We start from the raw sequence: 21,365 nt of genomic DNA, 5'->3' as shown, positions 1-21,365 counted from the left end.
AAAATAAAAGTTTTATTTTAAAAAATGAATAACTAAAGCTCACAAAGAAAAATTTAAAAAGTTTAAATAAAGTGAAGGGTAATTTTGTAAACAAACAACTTGTTCTTAAAATTTATCAATATATATTATTTTGAATATAACAAACCAAACACTCAATAAGAAATAATCCCAGGACAACTTATCCCATCATAACTAATCCCAACATAACTTATCCCAACATAACTTATCCCATCATAACTCATATTCAAACCAAACGACCCCTAAATTTTCCTTTTTGAAGGCCAACTAGTAACAAGGGCCCATGATGAATCTATTGTTATCCTATTCTTTCCTTATTATAGTGCATGCATATTCTTGAATAATATCCTTTTCAATTACTCTATTATTTACTTCTTCCGTCTCAAAATAAATATCGCTTTGTTACTAGTCCTTTTAACAAAATAAGTGAACATGGAATGAAATGAGAAACACTAATATAAATACACACATATTGAGACAATGAGCTTTCAAATTATTGATGATTTTAGTGCTCAATGTTGGACTGGTCTTTGGTCCAATTCCCATAGCAAATAATGAAAATAGTGTCAGATATGAATAGAGAGTAGCAAACCTGCATTCAAACAGCAATATTTGGTTGTATTCACTCAAAAGAGGCATTTCTTGTTTTGAATCTTTTAAAATTTTATATTCAAATATCTTTTTGGACATTGACATAAATTTCAAAAATTAATTTTCAAATTTCGACTTCAAAATTTATAATCAAACGAAAGTATAGTGCCTCATTGCCACCAAGGTTACACACCTCTTTGGTTACTCTCCCAAAGCCTTTTTTTCCCTTCTCTGTATTCATTCTGACCAATCTTTGGACTCTGTGACAGAGTGAAAATTATATACTAATGTACATAAATATTGCTTTTACTAAGTTCAAATATGCAATCTTACAACATATAAAACAAAAAGAATGGGTAACCCCAAGATAAAAGTATTAAACTAAGCATATAAAATATTACACCACTTAACCACTAACAATCTGCAGCTTCTTTTGAGAGCAATTTCTTACAATATTTTATGTTCAAAAACCTCACAGATCCAACTCATATACTAGATTCCCCTTCTGTAAAAGCTAGAGGGGTCATGGAGACTCAAATCAAATGATGTTTTTCTTCTTGGCTTCAAATGAACCAAATCAAGGTAAAGTAAACAAAAAACAGTTTGTTTTTTTTTAACTTCTTCTTTTGCCTCTTGAGAGGAGCTAATATGTGTTACATGGATCAAATTAGGTAAAGACTTTCTTGTTTTCAATGTAGATGTATCCTTTTAGCCTACTCTTATTCAAGTTTTTCTGAGTTCTGACTTAAGGAGGCCCACAGTTATATGATATTCACATGTATGCTTTCAAAAGTCTTTACTGTTGTATTCATCTGATTCTTGAAAAAAGAGAGTTTTGATCCCAACCCCACAAATTAAATTGCTACTGACTAAACACCATATCAAGAATCCAGGATTAAGATTAGTTTTTTTTTCCTACTGAAATATAGCATTTTGTTACCTTTATTGAGAATGGATGAAGAGGAAATTCCTGTTGTTGATACTCAATCCCTTACCATCAAGATTGCAAATTCAGGTCAGCAAAAACTGACAGCAACATCATCTCCATATAACTCACCTTCTCTCATTTCTCCTCCATCTTCTGCATTTGTTTCAGCATTACAATCACCTTACATTTCTCCAAGAGCCACTTTAGTTACAAATCCAACTCAAGAAAATCAAGAAACTCTCATTGCTTCTCTTACCTCAGTTGTCCATCCATCCCCACCAGTCTCATACTGCGGTTCGCAATCTGATGATGTTCCCAGCACCTCCTACACTCCACCACCAGAAAGATATGATTTTTCTGATGATCCTACAGACACAAAGCTCAAGATTGTCACCTGTGTCCCAGTTTCAGGACCGGAAACCGATCCCAGGATATCATTTTCTTTCCCTGTCCCTCGAATTTCGTTTGCCAAGGGATCCGTTTCACCGGCTTCCAATGTTAAACTTAGGAGCTGTGATGTGTATATAGGATTCCATGGTCAGAACCCGAATTTAGTACGCTTCTGTAAGTGGCTCAAATCAGAACTTGAGCTTCAGGGAATTGCTTGTTTTATTGCTGATAGAGCAAAGTATGCAGATAATCAGAGCCATGAGATTGCTGACAGAGTTATATGCTCAGTAACCTTTGGTGTCATAGTTGTCACTGGTTGTAGCTTTTTCAACCATCTTAGCTTGGAGGAAATAAGATTCTTCGCGCAAAAGAAGAACTTGATTCCTTTGTTCTTTAACACGGATGCCAATGATATTGCAAGTCTTTCTAACCGTAATGGTGATACCAAGAAATGTAAAGAGGCTCTGGATGTAATACTAAAGTGCCATGAGTTTAGATTGGAGACAGATGAGAGTAATTGGAGATCTTGTGTGTCGAAAGCAGCTGGGATATTAAGGGCCAAGCTTGGTAGGAAAAGTGTTGTAGAAAAGTGTACAGAAGGCTTTGAAGAGTTGCCCTTTCCAAGGAATAAAAGTTTTGTAGGAAGAGAGAAGGAAATTATCGAAATAGAGACGACTCTTTTTGGCTGTGGTGATTCTTTCGAGCAAGAAAGTGCTGTCCCGAGTGTCAAAGGAGGAACACCAGGACAATCTGAAGGTCTGGCTGATGATGAAAGTGAAGCTGATGTTGGCAGAGGCAAATACATAAATCTAGAGCTAGGAAAGAACAAGGAAACAAATAAAGAAGCTTGGGTTGAACGAAATTCGCTGAAGAGATCCAAGTACAAAAAATCAAGAAGTGGGAAGGATAAGAATTTGAGTATGAGTGCTGTATGCATAAATGGGTTGGCTGGTGTTGGAAAGACGGACCTCGCTTTGGAATTCGCTTACAGGTATTCACAGAGATACAAGATGGTCTTGTGGGTAGGGGGTGAAGCTCGCTATTTTCGACAGAACATATTGAACTTGTCTCTAAATTTGGGACTGGATGTGAGTGCAGATGCAGAGAAGGAAAGAGGGAGGATAAGGAGTTTTGATGAGCAAGAATCGGAAGCATTCAAGAGAGTTAAAAGGGAGATGTTCCGTGACATGCCATATTTACTAATTATAGACAATTTAGAGACTGAGAAGGAGTGGTGGGAAGGGAAGGATCTTCATGATTTGATACCAACTAACACTGGTGGTACCCATGTAATTATCACAACACAACTCAACCGGGTAATGAACTTTGATCCGTTGCAGCTGCAGCCATTGACCACACCTGATGCCATGATATTGATAAGGGGAAGACGTAAAAAGGAGTATCCGGCTGGTGAGGTAGAATTCCTCCATAAATTTGATGAGAAATTGGGAAGGTCTAGTTTTGGTCTGTGGGTGGTTGGTTCCTTGCTATCGGAGCTTGCAATATTGCCCTCTGCTCTATTCGAAGCTGTGAATCAGGTTCCAGTTGAAGAAACCACAAGTTGCTCTAATCTATCCATTCCACATCAACAATTCTGTAGAACCAATCCATTTTTAATGAAAACATTGATTTTTTGTACAACCCTCTTGCAGCAAAGCAGCGATAGCAGGGACTCCGTTGCTTCAAGAATGCTTCAGGTAGGGGCATGGTTTGCTCCAGCACCCATCTCGGTGAATTTACTGGCAGCAGCTGCAAAGAAAATTCCTGTAAACACAAACAGGTTCAAAAAGTGGACTAAATGTATGAAAGTTGCTCTATGCTTCTACTCAGGTCACTGCCTCACAAGCCAAGCATGGAAGAGCGAAGAGGAATCAGCACTGCTACTAGTTAAACTTGGTTTGGCACGAAAAGCAAACAGGCAAACAGGATGCTGGATCCAATTCCATCCCATCACACAGATTTTTGCGAAAAGGAAAGATGGACTAGTTGCTGCTAAAGCCAATGTTCAAGGTGCAAGGAAACTTGGAAACCCGGTAACAGATTCTGACCATCTTTGGGCATGTGCTTTCCTTGTGTTTGGTTTCAAGTCCGAACCACCAGTTGTTCAGCTCAAGGCGATGGACATGGTTTTTTTCATCAGAAAAAACAGCTCTTCCTTTAGCAATCAGTGCCTTCACAACATTCTCAAGATGCAACTCGGCCTTAGAACTCTTGAAGGTCTGCACAAATGTGCTCGAAGAAGCAGAGAAGTCATTTGTTTCTCAAATACAGGATTGGTGCCATGGATCTCTCTGCTGGAAAAAGAAGCTTCAATCTAACCAAAGAGTGGACGAGTATGTTTGGCAAGAGGTGACATTATTGAAAGCTACCCTACTGGAAACTAGAGCAAAGCTGCTACTAAGAGGAGGTCATTTCGATAGCGGAGAGGATCTTTGCAGAACCTGCATTAGTATCCGAACCGTAATGTTGGGTCATAACCATGCTCAAACTTTGGCTGCTCAACAAACATTAGCCAAATTAGTAAGGATGAGGAGCAAAATATGAGCCCAAAACTCCTCAAAAAACCACCTTTTTTGGTGGCTCAGTTTTGTTTACTGTCACCAAGCAATTCACTCTTTAGTTCATGTAACATAGAAATCATCCATTATCAAGTACTTTTTACCACATCAGTTCAACTTATACGAAATGCATATCGATTTCAGCAATTTATTCATTTTGTTAAGCAAATTTAAGTATCTAACCAACTACCACATGATCAACCTACAACAATTGCAGTATCTTTCCTGCCAGATAGACAGAACAGACATGCTGTGCACTACATTGTATATCTAGTACTATTTCTCTAGTTGGATGAACCATGTCCCATGGCATTTGGTTCATTCATTTACTACACACCAATTCTTCCTCATTAAACCATTAAAAAGATTGTCTTTTTAACTTATCTCACAATCAAGAAAAGCTTATCTTGGAAGAATAAGGCAAACCAGTCATCCAAAAAAAAAATTATCTTCAAGTTTAGTTTCTCAGTTCATCAGAGGAGAAACAACGCGAATTCGAACAAATTCATTGAAACAATTGTCAAAGAAGGAACAAGATCAGTAACAACAGGTTTTCCTGTAAACTTTTGGAACCAGCAACATCTCTTCCTTACATACAAAAACCAAAACACTCAGTAAATTCACTCTCACAATCAACAACAACTACATACCCAGTATAGTCCCACAAGTGAGCATGAACTTATCCGGATTAAAAAAATCAACAGCCAACCAAAAAAATCAAATCTTTTAGCATCTTCTTTCTTTAATTCAGTAATTCACACAACTCTCAATCAACAAAAACACAAAAAAAACTAAAGAAGAATCAGATAATGTTGGTGAGTCAGTGTAATGATCAAGATGATCCTCTTTCAGCATTTGAAATCAATCCAGTAGAAACGGCATCGTCTTCATCAACAAACAATCCTTCTGGATTCCTCAAACCTCCATGAATCACTGATAACAAAACACCCATCATTATACCAATCATCAAACTGTTTAAAATTCCGGTATACCAAACAACAATTGCAGAAACAGTCGCTAGACCGGAAATCACAGCTAGATCGCTAACTTGATGCCCTAGAACGACCATAGGATCCTCCCGGAAGAAGAGAAAAATCAACCACGACGCAAAAATCAAACAGGCGAAAATCAATAAAATTGGTGTTCCGATGAGTGAACAAGCTGCGCAACCAGAGATGAAAATGACATAGTTAACGGAGAAGTACTTGAAGTTCCTACGGACGCGAATTGCAGCATCGGAGAAGGATGTCGGAATGTCAACGGCGCTTGCTCCGGCGATAAATTCCGGCCATGGTCGACTTCGGGAAAGGAAGGTGTAGAGATTCTGAACGGACCGGTTGATGACATCACCGGCGGCGATCGGGATGGTGGTGTAGGTGGCGGTGGTGACGGAGGTGGGTGGAGATGGCATATTTGTGAATTGTGTTAAAAGTTTGACCAAAGTGTTATGACCAATACACTATAAGTATTCATGTCTGCATCTCGTGATGTGTCAGTTTAAAAGACGCCAATTTCGCATTTTGATAATAAACAATAATAATGCTAAGGTTTGAATAACTGCATCAATGTGTCTGGTATAATTTCATAAGTGAGTCTGAAAAAAAAATATATATGCATATAGTCGTTAGTTTTGTGAAAGTAGAAAGTTATTTTCAAGTAATTTATATAAAAACAAATAATGTAAAAAACAACAATAATAATGTCAGCAACCGAAAACAATAAAATGAAGTCAATAAAACATCAAGTAATACTAAAATTGAAGAATAAGATAATTAGAAAGTAATACTGAAGAATTGACTAGAAAACGCTAGATGTAATCTTATTTAAGGTCATATCTTCGATAAGCATAGGTGCCACATGTCATTATTTTTGTAATGTTTTGACTTTATTTATGCTTATAAGATGTGATTGGTAAAAATCCAAACACGTTGTGTCAATAATTGGGCTTTAGCCCTAAGTTCTTAACCTCATTTCACAATATGAGCTCAAGAGTAAAATTGGACTTGCTTCATTTATGTAAGATGGGCCTGGGGATGCCCATATATAAACCCAAATATTATGGGCTACCTCCTAAATAATCGAAATTTTGCACAAATATAACACTATATTATTGTTACTATTTAAATTTTGTCATTGTTGAATAAACTTATATAAAAATGATCTCCACGCTACAATTTATGCATATTTTGTCAATCTGGCAAGACTTGTAAGTAATTTAACAAGATATAAGAATAATATTTAACATTTTGTATGAAATCCAACACTGATTTATTAATATACGTAGATATCACAATTTGAGTAAATTCTTTTATTTTGCCTTCTAACTTTATAAAGTAGTTTATCTCTAACTCACCTTCAAGAAATTTTTCAACCAATATCTATTTATACTTTGTTTTATTAGTTTAAATATTTTTCAATTATATTTAATTGCCACGGTCCGTATTGACTAATGTAAATTTGAAATTTGTAGTTATTACAAATGTTATATAAGTTATATGATTATATTCATAAGAAATCAATAAAAATAACAATTTTTTTCTTTCTCTACTTCCTCTCTTTTCCCTAATTCCTCCTATAATTTAGACAAATTTAATCAATTAATGTAACATGAACAAAATTTAAATAGTAATCTTAAAAATGGTCATTTATGAAACTATTATTTAAATTCGTCGTTAGAGACCCCGAGGAATTAGGTAGTCCCACATTTGCCAAACTTACCCACTGGATGATAAAGAATGGAAGAAAACTTTTTGTGGTTTTTAATTACAACTAGAATATAATTTATTTATTTATGGATGGTTAGGCAAATGAGCGACATCTTATAATGAATATTTGGTTTGTTTTAATTTATCTGTCTTATTTTAGTTTATACGAAGTTTAAAAAAAATAAAAAAATTTAATCGTGTGGTCATAAACTAAAGATATGTCAAATATATCAAAATGTCCTTTAATTATATGATCATAAACAGATCATGCGGAAAGTTAGAACTACATAGTGTCTTCAAAAAGAAAAAGACATCCTTTTTGAAATAAACTAAAAAAAAATATCAAACAAATTAAAATATTTTTGACAAAAATACTTTGTTTTTTTCCCTTAGAAATATATACCAATTGGGAGGAAAAGAGAGAGAAAAAAAGAACTAGGGTGGAAAAAATAGGATCGGGTAAGGAGAAAAGGCAGCCTTAATGCTATGACTATAAGTAAAGTAAAATAAAAATGTATAGCTTAAAGTTTTAGAGGAATTGAACATACATTTTAATAATATGATAATAGATAAAAGTTTTGAAATTAAATTTTATAATCACTTATTATCAAAAAGAATTTTAATATGTTTTAAAAATTAAGTGCTCAAGGTCATGATAAATTTAAGTCAAAGATACAGGACACACCAAATAATGTTGTAATTATTTAATATTAGTTAATGAAAGTAGGTATAGCATATTATAATTCTAACAAAATATACATGTCCATTCAAGTGGTGTCATCACACAAGACTAGAATCTCTAGATAGACACAATATTCTTCTTACTCAACCAATTTTGTGGATAGAGAGAAATATTTTGAATTTGATCAACGGCACAATTTGAATTTGTTATCTATAGATCAAACATAGATAACTTTATGATTTCTTCCGAGGAAATCCATATATTCAATATATAATAAGTCATAATGCAACTATCATTGTAACTATCTTGTTAGCTTTCAACCAAAAGCTAACAAGATTTTTAGTTACATATTTATTATTTAGTTAAATAATAAATATGTCATTGTATGAGCTATTTATTACTCATTCCTTTTGATTTTGTTAAATTTTGATCTGACACATAGTTTACGAAAGTAAATTAGATTTTGAGAAAAAACATTAAGTGATACTTTAAGTTGTCCCAGATTTTCAAAAAGACACCTTAACTTTGCGTGCGTCCTATTACCCCCACAAAACATTCAAAATCACAATAAATACACATTTTTTACACAATATTTCCACTTTGGACAAAAATATCCTTCGAATGTGCAATTTCTTAAAAACAAAAAGTCGGAATTGATGTATTGAAGGATGCTTTGGTAATTTCCTATGATATATTCGTTTTGTTTGTTTCTTTTAAATTTATTTTACTATACTAAATAATTCTATAAAATATTATGAATCATGATAATTAATTACTTAAATATTTTAAAGATATAAAAATATAATCTGATTGACTCTTCAAATTTTATCAGTGACACATAAATTGGGACAAATGAAATAATATATATTATTTGAAAATTTCTTAGAAAGTACTATAAATTACAGTAATTAACAATTAGAAATATTTCAAAAACAAAAAAAATTGATTGAATCTCAAAAAAATTTTAGTACTACATAAATTGAGAAAGAAGAAATGACCTCTATTATTTGAAAATGACGTAAAAGTATTACAAATCATACAATAAAAATTAACAATTTAAAATTTTAAAAGACTTTAATGCTTTATACTTATTCTATTTCCACTTTGGACAAAAATATCCTCCCAATATGCATATTTTTTTAAACAAAAAGTGGGACCCATTATTGATGTATTCAAGGATGCTTTGGTAATTTTCCTATGATGAATTCGTTTTGTTTATTGTTTAATTTTTTTAAAATAATTGTATAAAATATTATAAATCACAATAATTATTTACTTAAACATTCAAAAGATATAAAAATATGTAAAAGATCTTATTAACTCTTCAAATTTTATCGGTGACACATAAATTGGACAAATGAAATAATATATATTATTTGAAAATTACTTAGAAAGTACAATAATTTACAGTAATTAACAATAGAATATTTTAAAGACAAAAAAATTGATTGAATCTCCAAATTTTATTAGTACCACATAAATTGAGAAAAAAGAAATAACCTTTATTATTTCAAAATTGCGTAAAAGATATTATAAATCATACTACAATAATTACCAATTTAGAATGTTAAAGACATACAAATTTTTTTACCATAGTTAACAATAATTAAAAATTTAAACTATTTTAAATTAATATTAAAGTTTGATTAACTCTTTAATTTTGTCTTTGTCACATAAATTGAAACAAAAAATGATACATATTGGTCTGTGCTAGCACAAGCTCCGATGTCTAGTATGTTAATAAGGTTGAAAGAAAACATTATTAAATTCTGTTATGGACTAGAGGCATTAGAAGTGAAGACAAAGGGATGACGAACATCACCATGCAAAATATACCAAGCATATATATTTTTCTATGAACATATCTTCGGATTAACGTGGATTAATTTTATGGAATATATATTTGTTATTAATTTTCTACTAATACAAATATTAGATAACTTCACTTATCAAAACTTGAACACGATTTAAAAAAACACAACTAACCTGAGTGTATTTTGCATATACATATATAGGGTTTGACCTTAATTAAAATACGATTGGTTAAATCCTCCACTACTCTAGACACTAAGAATTGTTTCTACTTATTTAATATATCATATATTATACAAAGAAAAAAAAAATTATAAACATTTGTTCAGTGGGGAATGAGATCAATTCAGGCTGTAAGTGCATATATGTCATTATATACTGGATAATTAAATCAATATAGTCAACCTTCAGTAATAAATATAATATAATACTACTGTTATGTTAGATGATTAAGAAAACATCACCCAAAGTCTCAATCAACACAAAGTTACAGTTCCAAGATGAAGTTTTTGGTTTTCAATTTGATTAACTAAATTAAAAAAAAGGGAAAAAGGATAAATATATTCTCGAACTATCGTAAATGGTATACCCTCCGTCATACTTTTGGGACATTGATGCCCCTGCCGTCCAAAAATTAGAACATATATACCTTTTATACTAACAGACATACACGTGTCACAATCTTATCCATCGATCCGACATTTATCAACGGATAAGATTGTGCCACGTGTCCCTATTTAGTCTTCCTTTAGAGTGAAGGGTATATATGCTCTAGTTTTTGGACGGCAGGGGCACCAATGTTCCAAAAGTATGATGGAGGGTATCTGCATACCATTTACAATAGTTCGAGGGTATATTTATCTTTTTTCCCTTAAAAAATGACGTTATTGAAGAAAATACTAAAAACAAATTTCATATATATCATGTTGTTTGTCTCCCTCCACCTCCACCCCCCACTAGCCAACTTGCCCCCAACCCCCTCACCCCGTCCTCTCCCCGCCCCAACTCACCCCACCTCCTCCACTCTCATATGATATTTATGTCCTTTAATTTTGGTGTATGTATAAATAGATGCTTAAATGTGTACATGTCTTAAATGATAATTTGCATTCTACATGCACGCAGGACACATGTGTCTGTTTGTTCAATTTTATATAAGTTCAAGTGTTTATATATCCACATTCAAAGTTGGACAATATAACGTCTATTAAAGTCAAGTTAAAAAATATATTTATGTATTATAAATCACCGGATCTTCATATATTATTATTATTATTGGTATAGTGGGACCTATGTTTTCCACCCAAAAACATGTAACACTAGTCATCTGTTTTGTCTTTTTTTTCCATCTTTTGTTTTACTTTTGACTAAGTGTGTAAAGGGACAACCACAAGTTTGGTCGTACACACTAACATAATTTTCTAGCAATTTTGTAACGGCTATTTTTCTTGCTTGCTACCTACATATATTATTATGTCCATTTCATATCCAACAAACCCTACGTACGTAACTTAGGACTTTTCCCACAAATTTGGATTATTATGATTCTTCTACTAGTTAATATTATTTTCATCATACCAATATTATAAACAACACCAAATATATTTTCTTACACCAATGGAGAATTAGTTTTATAAATCACTTGTAATTTTTGCATACTATAAGTATGATCAAGAGATCTTAATTCATTGAAAATCAAAGAAATGATTATATGTGATAGACCCTTATAAAAACCCTTGTAGTAGCTTTGGGATTTTGTTGGAACCCTTTAATTTCTCATATTAGTAGTAAAAATTACAAATACTATTACTTGACATTCAATTTGCGTATAAGTAATGGATTCATATGAAGCTGTCTTTTCAACACGAGATATAGTAATGTATGATAGATTCAATCGTAAGAATCTAAAGATTGAAGACATTAAATCGTGAGACCGTATTTGTATATTACCATCTTATAAGAAATTGAAAAAGACATAAAGGAGCGTCTATGAGTTTAACTTTTTTCCCTGCATGCAATAATACAAATGCACCCAGCACACGTACACCACTGCAGCAACAACAACAACAAAGGTCTATTATGTTTCCCCCACCCCCACCCCACCACCCTCTTCTAGCAATAGTTTTACCTGTATAACTCGAATTTTTCAAAAATGTTGTCGTTTTTAAAGAGTCTGACTCACCCAACGATCATTTTTGAAGAGTCCAAGCTACACAACGGTTAACCATCTCATACTCTCTCTTTTGTTACCACATGAAATATAGAGATATCACTAAACATGTTGTGATCTAAAAGTATAGATATTTGATGATGAAAATAGAAGACATATATTATGTTGTTTCACCATCAAACGTGCAAATGCTGAGTGAAGTGAATGCAGGTCACATCAAGATTATATATATTGCCATGCAAGGAAACTTATATATATATATATATATATATATATATATGAGGCTGCTGTCATTCCACTACTCCCACCACTGACTCATTTACAACCTGTAATGTTCTAATTGATCTTTCCATTCAACTAGACAATAATCCAATCCGTCAGTGGCAAAATCAGAAATTTCGCTAAAATGATCAAGGTTTAATATTATAGAAGCTAATTTTTAAATTCTATATAGAGTATAAAGGGTGTTCAACTAACCACCCTTCACTTAATTAAGTGGTTGCGTCAAGCCAACAATAGTTCTACCACCCTGATTGTTGCTCGAACTCTTCAATAATGCCAACGGATGGATATCAGACCCTTTAAACATACACATTATTTAAGAATCCAACATGAGTGGGGCAATATTTTAAATGAGGCTGAGCAGTACAGCTAAAAGAGCATCATTAGTATATGACCATTATATTAGAAGCAAAGAGAAGTTGAGAAGAAACCAATTTGGAAGTTCATATCCTTTGGAACAACTCATTATTTGAAGACTTTTTATACATTAGACACTCCAGAGAACTTTCAACAGGCTTCAGTAAGCTTTATATATATATATCTATGGAACTTCCAGTACTGTTTTGAGTAAACATCAAACGCTATGAAAGCGAAAACCCAAACTAGAAAAACTCATCTGCTCAACTTTGCCGCGTTTTCTTTTGTCAGTCAAGATGTAAAAGGCGATTTCTTGGTTATGAAAAACCTGTAGAATAATATAAAGATGATCTAAAAGGACCTGCAGGTGATGAGGAAGCTGAGAAAGAGCTTGGATGAACTAAACTACAACCGTCTGGGTTGACATTCCATGTCTTGGCAGGAAGCTCGTTCACTTGAGTAAGCAAATTTGCATTCTGAGCTGCTCCAGTTTCACCACGCGGTCTATTTTCATAGAGATCCACAAACCTTGAGGTATAGCCTGAGCTAATCTGCATTTTCCCCGAGCTCATGGTGTATGGAGAATTAGCCTCGTTTTCCGGAGAATCATCAATTACAATAATTTCTCTGACAGCATTCGGCCCAACTGAAGTTGCATTCTGCCAATGAGAGATGGGAGTTGCTACAAACTTCTTCATATCACATGTTTCGTTTGGTCCATTTCTCGCAGTATGTAAATTTCCCCCACCTAAATAGTCTTGTCTGCCAAAGGGGGCACCCATCAATCCACTGCCACTACTCTTACACAAAAACGAGACTGGAGATGTAGGGGATGGCTGTACTTGTGGCCTTGAGTAACTGTCTTGACTTTTGAAACCATTTAACAATCTGACATCAAAATGCTGTACTGGATCACCACTTTGAGGGAAGTGAGGGACATGCCGATTATGCACATCCACCTGATGGAAGGAGTTGAGATCCTCGTTACGAAGTCTGGTGTTTGCCAGGTCATTCATGGAATTTGAGTGTGATGATCTTTTCAGTGGGCAATCTTCATCTTTGTTGATGACCATTAAGTCCTTCCCCATCAGCCTGAGAACTGGATTAGAAGCAGATGGACTAAAAGACTCGGATTCACGAGTTGGGAGCTTGAACTCAGAATCAGCAGAAACACCAAATTGAGTATGTCCCGTGGCCGATGATTTAGTGGGGGGATTTGTTTCAGGTCCTGAACTCGAGTCACTTAGAGAAAATGAGTTGCTCTTCAATATGATATTATTAGATCTCGTGAGTGAATCACGGCTCAATTGATTCTCACTCGCAGGAAAAGGGGAAAGGGCCATGGCTCGTCGCTGTAACAGCTGCGACTCTTCACGATTCACAGCAAACCCTTGAGATGTTCCTCCTTCTTTCCTGACACAACAACATGGCTTATCATTTGTAAATCTGGAAGTTCCTTTTCCAGGAAATAACGTATTTGCATCAAATTTGTCCAGTCCATCTTTATCATTTCCTGTATTTGCAGTCGGACGTAGTGCGACTGAATTTTCCACCAGAAGATCAACAGTGCTTCCAGATAAGCTAGACCTTTTATCTTCCCAGCCAGTGTGGCATTTGAGCATTTCTGATGAATCCCTTCCACTGACATACAAATTACCCGAATATCTTGAGCCAGTTCTAGCCATAGTTGAGTTAGAAACTGTTGATGCAGCAGACGTAGGCGAACCAGAAGAATCCTGATCAATGAATTCGGGATGATCTGCAGAAGATTGAATTCTGCTGCTGGTTAATGATGAACTCCCATGAAGGTCTTCTGAGCTCATACGACCAGGACTAGGTAAAAAGGATCCTGGTGGTCCTGGTATGGGGATTGGATCAACCTCCAAAAAGTAATTCCCTTGCCCATCGGCGTTAGATCCTAATTCAGTAACATCATGGACATCACCATCAATCATCCCTTCAACACCTAAAATAGGATCTTGTGAACATGTTGCAGCTTTGGTTCCAAGAAAAGATCCTTTGTACTCTTCGCTAAACAATTGTGACTCGCAATGAGACCTAGCAGGCCCAGACATCTCATCAGATCCAGCATCCATAGGCTTGCTAAAACTCATAAAATCTCCCCTCCCAGCAAGTTCAGAGGCAGCTGGATCCATAGTCTTATCACTCTGACTTTGATGATTCGCTTTCACAGATCCCATCGCATCAGATGCACCTGCTAAAATGTTGCCAGTTTCATTATCAGAATGGGTCAAAGCGGATTGTGAGCTCTTCAAGCCCAGAGTGCCTTCCACATTAGAGGCCATAATTCCCTCTCTATTTTTCCTGATGCTTAAAACTTCAGATCTTTTAACATTTACCCTATCACAATTCTTGCTTCCTTGGATTTTTGTTTCACTGAGATTTCCTCTTAAACAAAGTTTCTCTCCTTCAGTCTGGAAAACTTCAGCTTCTTCCGATTCTGAGCTGGAGCTCCAACTAGACTTCTTAAAGGAAGCTGTTTTCCACTTTAAATTATATTTAACACCACGAGCAGGCCCTTCACTGATGGACGAAAGGTTCTTTCTCAATGATGACAACTTCCTCGCCTTTGAGGAGAACGATGGATGTGGGGTGGACTGTTCACAGTTGATCTCAGAGTTATCTGTGTTTCTTCCAACTCTCACATTTTTCACAGAAAGTGCATGATCTATTGTCATTTTCGGATGATTGTTTACAGAATGGCCATCTACCTTCAAATGCTTTCCTTTGCACCTTTGTAACACTAGGGATCTCTTCTTGTTAGATGGGAGTGAAGATTGAGACGATGAAAAGTCCACCACTTTCTTGTGTAGAGAAGGCGGTTCCTCGCTACGTTCTTCTTGAGGCTGATCAAGTAGCATATTCCCCATTCTTTGGCTACTCTCAGGCAAACAAACAGATGATCTTGGAGATTTCACAAGACAGCTTCTCTTTTTAACTGAATCAGTCTGAGGCAACACATCATTGTCACTTTGCACGCCAGTCGACATATCAGCTCCAGAAAGCTGATGATTGTCCTTATCACTGATCTTCCTTGTGAGGCCAGTTCTCTTTGAACATGCCCATTGTTTTATGGTTGCCAATCCATTTGATAGCATCTGGTCCGCAGATCTGAGGTGCTTATTTAGGCAATCCACTTTGTCAACATTTTCTCTTGGAGAAAAGGTGCTCTCTTGACCACTCTTAATCTGTTCATAAAATATTTAGCAACTTAGTTCAAAGCAAATTAATATTACATACCAGGATTGCTAATTGGTAAAAACAAAATAATTTTGATAAAAGATAAATGACGTAAGATAGCAGATTGTAAATCCAAGAACTTTAAACTACCATGGTTTAGTTCTCAACATATGCAAAAAAACCCACCTGCACCCGCCCCCATTTCAAGTGAAACTGGCCCCTCCTTTCCACCAAATTACCAAAACAATCATGAAATTAAGCGAACATGAAGGCCAAATACAGAAAAAGACATTTAACATTGCTCTCCCAATATTATTTTGTTTTCCACTCCTAAAATTTTGCAGTTCCATTACTGCACTATAGTGCTACAGTTTTGGAAGAAATGAAATTTTCAAAGATGAGATGTACTTGATTAAAAAAGGGTTTCAAGAACAAAACCAAAGCTGAGGAAACTTCATTATATCCAGGATTTAAAAAAAACATACCTTGGGACAGTGATCTGGCTTGGACAAGCAAAACTTTTTAGTATGAGAAGCAGATTTCAGAAGGTTGTGGTGTTTCTTTCTCTTCTTTGTCAAAATGAATTTGCTTCTTTTATCTCCATCCACCATTTTTTTCTGGAGAGGATCAATAACCGGCTTTGATGATGGTAGCTGCTCATCATTGAACTTGGACAGAATTCGAAGCTTCGTGCCATTGGCGTCAATATAAACAGAACCTTCATTAGCAGTGCATTCAACGTTCACAGGAGGAGGTTTTTCCAGTTTCTCAACAGCAGGTACCTCAGTGATCTCTCGAACAGATAAAGTCGGGTTTGAGGCCCAGTTGGTTCCATTCCTCCTATCAAGATCCTCCAGTGTACAGCTTTTAGCAGTTACATAGATATCCACCATCAATCTAGTTTTTCTTGGCTTTATCCTGTGCTTGATCACCTTAGGATTTGCTGTCCACTTGGCTGTTGATGACTCCCCAGAGAGACATTGATCGATATGAGCGTTCAGCGTGGTGTTTGATGAGGATGTGAAAGTCTTGCAAACTGGACATACTTTCGAAGCCATTGCCTCAGACACCATGAAACTGTTTGTGGTAGTGTCTGCCTCGTCTACGTTCCGATCTGTGACGTTGCCAAATTTGACCATTAATCTGCACTTTTTCGCTGATTGTTGTACTGTACTCCCACTCTTGTTCGACATGGGAGGTTTCTTGACCAGAGGTTCCAGCAAGTTAACAGCTTCTGCTCCCGAGCAACGCAGTTTTCTTATTTCAGCTGTTGGAACTGAATCAATCTCAGAACAAGACCGACTAGTTATCATTGAACGAAACACCTTCTCTCTATCAGATCCACTTGAATTGATATTTCTACAATCCACAGCTAGTTTTGGCATACATATTCTACCACTGCTAGAATTAGTAGGCACAGGATCATCATCTAGCTCAACATGTTTCTCCTCAGAAGTGACTATATTGTCCTTGTCAGTCGAAGGATTATCTACAGCACATCCCTTATCAGATTGTAAAGGAGGTAACAAATCAATCGCCGCGCCATGCCTCAAACAAAGCTGCAAATTTTTCTGAGAAAATGGCCAATTGGTCTTGATGTCCTTTCTCCTAGTTCTGAAAACATAATCCCTACAAGACAATACAAAACATTTCATATCATATGTCAATAACCTCAAAACAAAACAGCAAAAGGAACCCCCACAACAAAAGAAAGCAACAATCTTTAATTGCTTACTATATCACATGAAGAAGAACCAACATAAAACTCATCTCATACACATTCACATATGTATATCATAATAAATATAGTTACATGAAATCTTAACCAAGACTAGAGGTAAAAGACAACAACCTAAAAAAGACTAATTTTTTTTTGTTTCCCAATATCAAAAATCAATGAGAAACAGTGGATCTGACCAACAAAAAGAAAATTCCCAGATGACTAAAAAACCCTTTGAACAGTAAAACATTGAAGAGGTGACTAGAAACTAAAATACCATACAAGACAGAAGCAGAGTTTTTTTTTAGTTTTTTTTTTTTTTTTTTTTACCTTATGGAGAATTTGTTGTTGTTGTTATCATCAAGGTCAGAGTTGGACAGATCTACTAGCTTGTTATCAGAAGAAGGCCTTTCATCACTACTACTACTTTTCAGTAGAGAGATATGACAAGGATCTGGTGGAATGTTTTCAATGGATAACATCTGCTGATAAAATTCTCCCTTCTTCTTCTTCTTGTGCTGTCTTCCCAACAGTCACAAGAACTGCTGCTGCTGCTACTGTAGCTATATTTTCCAAGACTACTACTTAGTCTTATCTCCTTATTATACTTAGCCTTCAGCATAACAGTAGCCTAAAGGCCTCTCCACATACACAAAAAATAATATGAATACTTACTGTTAACACAACAAAACCCCACCAACAACAACAACAAGATTTACCCTTTCTTCATTAAAATCAACCTGCAAAGATAAAAACAGAAGATCAAGAAATACCCACAAAGACTAAAGGGGAAATTAACAAGTACAATGTTATTTTATGTGTTTTGAAGTAAATCTGAAGCATCTATTTATGTTGAATCATCTTTAAAAGACTAGTAGAACAAGAAAAGAACCAATTTTGGGAAAGAAAGAAACCCACAAGCAAAGATGTGAAGAAAGATCAAGACTCGTGTAATGTTATTTTATGTGGACAAAAACCAAGAAAAAAGGTCCATAAAATTTATCAAGTTTTGCTTATTGGGTTACAACTAAGCACTAATACACATCAAAAAATCAAGACCAAACAAAGTAAATCTGATTAAATCTTAACAACAAAGGGATGATTTTTTTTCAAAAGTTTTTGCTATATACAATGAACCATATTAGAAACTTGAGTCTTTTGGTCAAGGATATAGTGGAAAACTGAACAAGAAAACAAAAGGGCATTGAAGTTAGATAGAGATGAAGAAACCCCTGAAATCAAAATTAAATCTTTTTTGGTTTGGTCTCAATGAACAGTAAAAGTTCAAAACTTTTTAGCTGAAAACCAGATTTGCTTGTTTTGATCAAAGAAGAGTTAAAACTCCTCAAAAATATTGAAGCAAAAAAACAATCAGATCATGAAATCACAAGAAATCTTAGTAATCAAACCTTATCTAGCTAGTATATACCCCAAACACCAGCTCTAAAATTTAAGCAAAACCCAGATGTAAATGAAGAAAAAAAAGATGACCCAAGAGAGAAAACAAGCAAATAATGGAAAAAGATCAAGTGGGTAAGAGAAGAAATCCCCAAAAAAGAAATAAAAATAGAGTCTTTAGTTGGTTTTCAAGACTAAAAATGAGAAGTTTCAAGAAGATAAAATGAGAAAGAAGAATAATAACAAGAAATATACCAAAAAGTATTAGTATTACTAGTAGTAGTGGCTGGATGAATGGATGGATGGAGAGGAGATGAGAGTATAGAGAAGAGAAGATTGAAAGGAAAGAAGAATAGTGAAGAGATATAGAGAGTTGATGAGAAAAGAGCACCACCCACTCACACATCAAAAGAGGGCATCAGGTTCTTCTCTCCACCAAAAAGCAGGTTTGGACAATTAATCACCCACTACCCCCTCTTTTACCCCCCTTCCTTGAGTGAGAAATAGAAAAAGGGTGAATTTTTTTTTTGATTCATATGTTGTTTTTGTACTAAAATTTCACTAATTTATATTTGTACTAAATATAATTTAGTGTTTGATACTTGTATTGAAATTTAACTAATTTAGATTTGTGCTAAATAAGATTTGGTGTTGATACTTGTATAGGAGTAACCTCATCTATTATACCATAACTAGTACTGAAATCTGACTAATCTAAATTCACACTAAATAAGACCCAATTTAAGAATAATATGAGTAACCTTATCTACCGCATTGTATCATCTTGTATAAATGTTTTTTCTTACTACTTCTCTTTAGTTTCAAATTATAATTTTGATTGACATGAGATTAAAAAGGATGAGTTTTTAACACATACAATAAACACTCTTTTAAGGGTCTTTTTGGTTGGTTATCGCTAAAATTAGCATCAACATAAAAAATTTGCATAAAATAACACTCTTTTGTTGTATTTGATGTGTTTTAATTGAATCGAGATCTATCTATAAAAAAAATATTTTTATCTTTATAAGATTGGATAATATTGTATACATATCATCATCGTCAAATCTTTCAATTGCTTTATTAATAAATCACCATTCAAAACACAATTTCATACATTATAATCTATGTATAACTAAAAACATAAATCAAACGATGCATAAAATTGTGATCTTAAATATTGCATGAGACTCCTATAATATAAACTATAAATAAAGTAAAATCAAACAAAACATCAAAAAAAAAAAAAAACTTTTTCTAATAAAATGAAGAAGGCAAATGTTACAAATTAATACTATCTTCGTTATAATTTATTTATCTTACTTTTTTTAATTTATTTTCTTTTTTGTCTTTTTGAACAATCCTCTAATTCAAATTTTTACTATAAAAATAATGACATTTTCATACACTTTATACATCTTTAATTTATAATTACATAATTTTAAAAAAATTATATTCTTTAAACTCCTATTAAATTATAACATGACAAATAAATTAAAACAAAGTGCGATTAATAAATATAAAAGAGGAGAAATGGTAAAAAAGGAGATGGGGGTGTTACTCTACTAAGCTGGCCTATCCACTACCTACCCTATTAAGAGGGGGTGGGTTGGGTGGGGGGCCTAGTTTGATTTTATTTTTTATTTTTTATTTTTTTGTTATGAATTGTTTATTGTTGAATTTTTTTTCCCTCATCATGTTTGTGCTAGAATGTCAGTTTCGGCCCCACATCTTTTATGAAATTACACACCGCTACGCTCCCTTTTTCCAATTGCCCACTTCACTACACGACAACTTTTTTTTTTCTTTCTCTCTCTCTTATTTATGTGTTTGATGATGACAACAAAATAACATTCAACTTGTACTAGTCTTTTCTCTTCTTGTTCATGTTTTTATTTCTATCACCTCACTTTTACCCTTCTTTGCATCTTTATTACCTCCTCCTTGTACTTTGGGTGAAATTCTATCTCAATTTACGTGATATATTATTTTTAAATATGCTAACAAATAAAATAGTGTCACATAAATTAAAACGAGAGAATTATTATAAAGTTTATTTGTAGTTGATAAGTGTTGTTACGTTATTGTTTGATCATAAATTTGAAATATGGTTTCAAAAACTAACTCAAACTAATTTATGTGGTATATTATTCTAAATTATGATGTTAAAGTAAAATAATATCATACAAATTAGAATGAGTTGATAACTAGTAGTATTACACTATCTTTAACTATAAATTTTGAAAATAAATTTCAAATATTGAAAAGTTTATTCGTGAAATCTGGTTTCAAAAAAGAATTTAATTTTATTTGTAAGGTGAAATTTCACCTTGACCTATAAGATTTCAAAAAAAATAAATCCAAGTAATACATATCTAAACACAACTTCATGTTCAAAAATGTATTTTTTGAAATTGATTTATAAATTAACTTATATGTGTTTAAGTTGTAATGCTAGAACTGATAGTAGCGTTTGATTTATTTTTTTTAAATATGAATAATCAATTTTTCTACTATTAAAATGACTAATATGTACATAAAGTTATTTATTTA

The 21,365-nt window shown here is 33.9% G+C and overlaps 5 protein-coding genes across 6 annotated transcripts in view; 2 read left to right on the top strand and 3 right to left on the bottom strand.

The window, feature by feature from the left end:
* Window positions 1-21,365, top strand: part of LOC125809295 (photosystem II 10 kDa polypeptide, chloroplastic) — a 204,526-nt gene that overhangs the window by 19,926 nt on the left and 163,235 nt on the right. The gene's annotated exons all lie outside the window — the stretch shown is intronic.
* LOC125809205 (THO complex subunit 3) overlaps window positions 1-21,365 on the bottom strand; it is a 152,162-nt gene that overhangs the window by 76,223 nt on the left and 54,574 nt on the right. The gene's annotated exons all lie outside the window — the stretch shown is intronic.
* LOC125808999 (uncharacterized) lies at window positions 810-4,640 on the top strand. The gene is given in 3 exon segments (XM_049488681.1): window positions 810-1,191; window positions 1,281-4,068; window positions 4,070-4,640. Coding segments are annotated over 2 exon segments (2,910 nt in total). The 5' UTR covers window positions 810-1,191; window positions 1,281-1,560; the 3' UTR covers window positions 4,472-4,640.
* LOC125809249 (PRA1 family protein G2) lies at window positions 5,197-5,935 on the bottom strand. Its single transcript, XM_049488916.1, has one exon. The coding sequence runs from the start codon at window positions 5,894-5,896 to the stop codon at window positions 5,318-5,320; it is 579 nt and encodes a 192-aa protein (XP_049344873.1). The 5' UTR covers window positions 5,897-5,935; the 3' UTR covers window positions 5,197-5,317.
* LOC125808981 (uncharacterized) lies at window positions 12,669-19,249 on the bottom strand. The gene is made up of 4 exons (XM_049488663.1): window positions 19,068-19,249; window positions 17,745-18,154; window positions 16,180-17,323; window positions 12,669-15,702 (listed from the first exon to the last, which is right to left on the bottom strand). The coding sequence occupies exons 2-4, from the start codon at window positions 17,894-17,896 to the stop codon at window positions 12,811-12,813; spliced, it is 4,188 nt and encodes a 1,395-aa protein (XP_049344620.1). The 5' UTR covers window positions 17,897-18,154; window positions 19,068-19,249; the 3' UTR covers window positions 12,669-12,810.

The sequence above is a fragment of the Solanum verrucosum genome, unplaced genomic scaffold (genome assembly GCF_900185275.1).
Source record: "Solanum verrucosum unplaced genomic scaffold, falcon-dt-bn FXZP01000277.1, whole genome shotgun sequence".
NCBI classification, from domain to species: domain Eukaryota; kingdom Viridiplantae; phylum Streptophyta; class Magnoliopsida; order Solanales; family Solanaceae; genus Solanum; species Solanum verrucosum.
This window is presented reverse-complemented; position numbering and strand designations above follow the sequence as displayed.

Excerpts from the sequence above, each read along its gene's own strand:
- LOC125809249 (XM_049488916.1), bottom strand. The coding sequence starts at position 5,896 with ATGCCATCTCCACCCACCTCCGTCACCACCGCCACCTACACCACCATC.
- LOC125808981 (XM_049488663.1), bottom strand. The coding sequence starts at position 17,896 with ATGTTATCCATTGAAAACATTCCACCAGATCCTTGTCATATCTCTCTA. Across the intron at positions 17,324-17,744 it reads AACAACAAATTCTCCATAAG|GGATTATGTTTTCAGAACTA; the intron begins GTAAAAAAAAAA and ends ATTGTCTTGTAG. Across the intron at positions 15,703-16,179 it reads AGCCAGATCACTGTCCCAAG|ATTAAGAGTGGTCAAGAGAG; the intron begins GTATGTTTTTTT and ends TTTTATGAACAG.